Source organism: Alosa sapidissima, chromosome 13 (genome assembly GCF_018492685.1).
Source record: "Alosa sapidissima isolate fAloSap1 chromosome 13, fAloSap1.pri, whole genome shotgun sequence".
Lineage (NCBI taxonomy): Eukaryota > Metazoa > Chordata > Actinopteri > Clupeiformes > Clupeidae > Alosa > Alosa sapidissima.
This window is the reverse complement of record NC_055969.1, coordinates 19,860,201-19,864,456: the sequence shown is the minus strand read 5'-3', so window position 1 is coordinate 19,864,456 and position 4,256 is coordinate 19,860,201. Positions and strand designations below refer to the sequence as shown.

General features: G+C 45.1%; 1 protein-coding gene across 1 annotated transcript in view; it reads left to right on the top strand.

The window, feature by feature from the left end:
- The window catches only part of arhgef28a (Rho guanine nucleotide exchange factor (GEF) 28a), an 85,117-nt gene extending 81,980 nt beyond the window's left edge, over positions 1-3,137 (top strand). Inside the window, exon 36 of the mRNA XM_042059403.1 lies at positions 291-3,137. Coding sequence (XP_041915337.1) covers positions 291-439 — 149 coding nt within the window. The 3' untranslated portion in view covers positions 440-3,137. The remainder of the gene's footprint in view (positions 1-290) is intronic.
- The last annotated feature ends 1,119 nt before the right edge of the window (positions 3,138-4,256 follow it).

The following is a 4,256-nucleotide window of genomic DNA, read 5'->3' as shown; positions in this document are numbered from 1 at the left end:
TCTCTGTCTCTCTTGCTCTCTTTCTTTCTCTCTCTATCTGTCTCACAATGCTCTATCTGCATTTTCTCTTCTTTGTCTTTTTGTCTTTCATTTTCCTATTTTCTCTCTTTTTTTCTCTCTCTCTCTCTGTCATTCACTCTCTCTTTCTCTGTCTTTCTCTCATTGCTCTCCGCTCTCATTAATATTCTCAGTATTGAATGTGCGCCGCTGTGTGATGAAAGGATGTCGGTTGTTGATGTCTGCCGTTAGTGAAAGATTGATTGGTGATGTCTGATCATCTGTCTTCACAGAACTGAGCATGTCCAGCATCGGCAGGGAGGGCTGGTCACCAGGGACGACCTTTCCGAGTTACTCCCACCCCTTCCTGTTGGACCCGTACATCACCATGGAAACGGAGGTTGGGGAGGATGGCGTGGAGGAGAACATTGTCTATCTCTGACATCCCAACAACACTCATAAAGAAAGACTCACAGAAACGATCAGAAATACTCAAGACAGTGCACGACTCCTCAACAGATCCGGGGCTCATGTGGGCCAGAGCCCACCCAGTTGCCTGATTAGTTTCACACACCACGGCATACTGCTTCAGACCCCTGTGCACTAACACACCACACACTGCTTCCAATCCCTGTGCACTAACACACCACACACTGCTTCAGATCCCTGTGCTGCTGTGCACTGCATGTACAATCAGTCAGAATGAGGAGGCCTGGTGTGGAATGTCTTAAAGGTGTTTCTAATGGTACACATTTTAGTTGGCTTTATGGAACTTTAAACTCCGTTAGAGTCGGTTGGTTACTAGTGGCTGGGCTTTAAAGCCACAGTCTGTGATTCTGGCGAAAGGTTGTTGATATTTAAACTCATCAGCCAATCAGATTGTACCCCTTCCTAGTCCCTACCATGATCCATAAGCACCATGTTTGTTGAAATAGAGTTACGGGCTGTGCATTTAAAGGAGCACTGAAGAGCCCCCAGGGGGGAACAGTATGTTTGCACTGCTGAGTCACACACACACACACACACACACACACACACACACACACATAGAGAGAGAGACTGAGTTTTTATGCAGGAGCAGTAAAGTTTATGGTGCGTGGCGTGTGATTAAGTGTGGAAAGAAAGAGAGAGCAAGAGAGTTAATGAGAGAAGAGAGAGAAAAGAGGGAGGGAGGGAAGGAAAGAGGAGTGTCATTGTTTAATATGGGAGTGCTCGATCCTCGCTGAATTTGGCCTCATCCTCAACCACAACCGCCTTGCATTTAAAGTATGCATAAATGTGTGTGTGTGTCAAGATTACGTAAATTGAGGAACCTGATTCTGTCGCTTCTGTTCGCAAGCACTGAGGCACATCGTCCACCCTTGAGTAGAACCCCAGACACATACACACATACACACACGCACGCACACACACACAGGAAAACGCTGTGGAGATCAAACTTCAAATGACTCTCGGTTCATTAGGACTAAGTCATACGGATCCCAATGGCCAGAGAAGGACCATTCTGTTGAGTGACCTAATGTTCTCTGAATCCCTGAGAGCGCTGAAGTGATTGACAGATCCTGGCTAACTACCAAATACGTGCAGCATCTTAGATGAAACATCCAGCCTGCTGGCCTGTGTCCATAGCAACCCGAGCCCAAGGCCAATCACAATCTCAGCCCGGCCTCCAAGCACTCGGATAACGCCCGCTTGGTTTTGAAGGCATGTGTCAAAAACACTTCCTGATTGCTTCTTCAGCGAGGAAGACTTAATCTGGATCATTTTTTGTCTTTCCTTTTACTCTATTTTGTTTTGTTTTTGTGTTTACTGTTTTGACATGTGTCACTGTGGAAACTCTGCCGTGTTCCGAGGTTGATTAGCATGCCATGCACAAACAAACAAACACACACACACACACACACACGCACGCACGCACATCATAAATATTTACCAGCATCAAAAATAGAAGCTCCCCAAACAAGACGACACGTATGCTGTTCCGCGTCGTTCCTCCCCAAATTGGAGTACCGGAGAACCTTGTCCCAGATTACTCATCCGGAGGTTCTCGGCACTACCGGTGCCGCTGCATGGTGTAATTGGCACGGTGGTTTGGGGTCGGCATAACTAATAGCAGATGCAAGTCACATTCATATTCCCGGGAAGTGTGAAATAGGCCTCCTATTTGCATTGACAGATTGCTCCGATGAGGCCAAAACAGGTTTGGAATAATGTCACACCAAGTACTGCAGGGACCTGTGTGTGTGTGTGCGTGTGTGTGTGTGTGTGTGTGTGTGTGTGTGTGCGCGGCTGTGGTATCTAATGAATGTGCCAGACATTTGCAAATTGAAAAATAAAAATTGTAGTATGTGTGCCTGTGGTATCTAATGTGTGCATGTAAGATGAGCATGCAGTGTGTGTGTTCTGCTTTCTCCACAGTGGCTGTTCAGTGTGTGTTCATATATTTACTCTTATGGCACTCCCCTTAAGCCTGTCACACACACAAACACACACACACACATACGCTATATTCTGTCTGTGTTCTCTTCATTGTTCCACGTCCAGTTTTGTGTGTTCAGTTTTGTGTGTTCAGTTATGTCGAGTCTTTGTTTCACTATTGCTTTGCCGTTTTGTCCATCGAAATCACAGTGAACGTCTAGCACCGATTGGCCAATTAACCTTCATTCATAATCTGGTTTGCACTGTACGTCTTTCAAGTAATCGCCATGGTAATTTCAGCACCAACCAGTACGGCAGTGTGAGCTTTTTGTATATATTATATTTCTGTGAGAGCTTGTGTATTATACCTTTTGTGAGAGTTTGTGTACTATACTTCTGAGAGAGCTTGGCCAATAGCCTCTGCAGTCATTGTTATCATGACGTTTGCCTTATGCCTAAACTAAATAACCTGTGCCTCTTGTAGTTGTCTATACTATTCACACATATACAGTATGAATATACATTTTGCAGACATTGTTTTGTGTATATTATTTGAAAGGACATGCATGTGCTAGAGTGTAAATGATTATCTTATGAACATTTTTTTTTTATTTATTACACATTGGATAATGTGTAAATGAAGAACATTTCATTGTTTTGTATGCTGATGTATTCTTCTGTATCTGTGTATGTGGCCTTAAATGAAACAGGACTATACTCCAGCCCAGTGTTTTTATTTCTGCTCTTTGCTGCAGTGTGGTGTTGATTTGATCAGCGCAGACACACATCACAGTCACGTCCAACCTATTTATACAGTCTAAGGTTCCAACACAGCCGAGCAGTGGACATAGTGGGTCTGCAGTCATGCTGCTCAAGCACATTGTGTGTTTGAGTCTGAAAGTTTTTTTGTGTGTGTGTGTGTGTGTGACTCAGCTGCCAGGCAACTTAACTATTGTGATGCAAGTGATGTGGTCAGGCAACTGCATGAGTCAGTCTGTTGCCTTCCTCCTCCTCCTCCTCGTCCTCTCTCTACTGTTCTCTCGCTCCTATTGTTCTCTCTTTGTCCATCCTCCTCTCTTTCTCTCCATCTTCCTCTCTTTCTCTCCCCCTCTCTGTTTCTCTCCATCCTCCTCTCTTTCTCATCACGCTCCCTCGCTGGGTGATCCCACCACTCTCCTGCTCAGAAACAGCATCCGGCCATTACCATGGCAACATGGCAACTTGCTTGTTTCTGAGGTGAGGTGAGAACAGCTGCGTGATCGGGTGTGGGGGAGTTGTGTGTGTGTGTGTGTGTGTGTGTGTGTGTATACTGATGTGTGTGTGTGTTTTCTGTAAAGGTAACATGAGGAAAAGAAAACTGCGCATAAGGGAGAAATATTAATGAACTTTCCTCTCCAGAGACATCATTCGCGCACACACACACACACACACACAGTTACAGAATACATACATCACAACAAAATCAGAGACTTTCCTTTCAGTTCTCTCTCTCTAGAGCCCACTCTATCATGCAGTTCTCCAACTGTGTGTGTGTGTGTGTGTGTGTGCATGTGTGTGTTTGCTGAGGTCCCCAGATGTCTCTGTAGTGGGTTACTCGTGCTGTGTGGTAGACACCACTTACGTCATATGATGCCACGATTCCAAAACAAGGCAAGGCATCCATTACGTTAATGTGATGTATGTGTGGTGAACTTGAACTACTGAGCTGAAAAGTCATTACACAGATGTGTGTGTGTGTGTGTGGGGGGGGGTTATCACGTAATTCTCAGTGTCTTTAGCACACAGAGAAATGCCACACTGTGCTGCACACAGCCATTACTGCATAGAGAAATGCCACTATG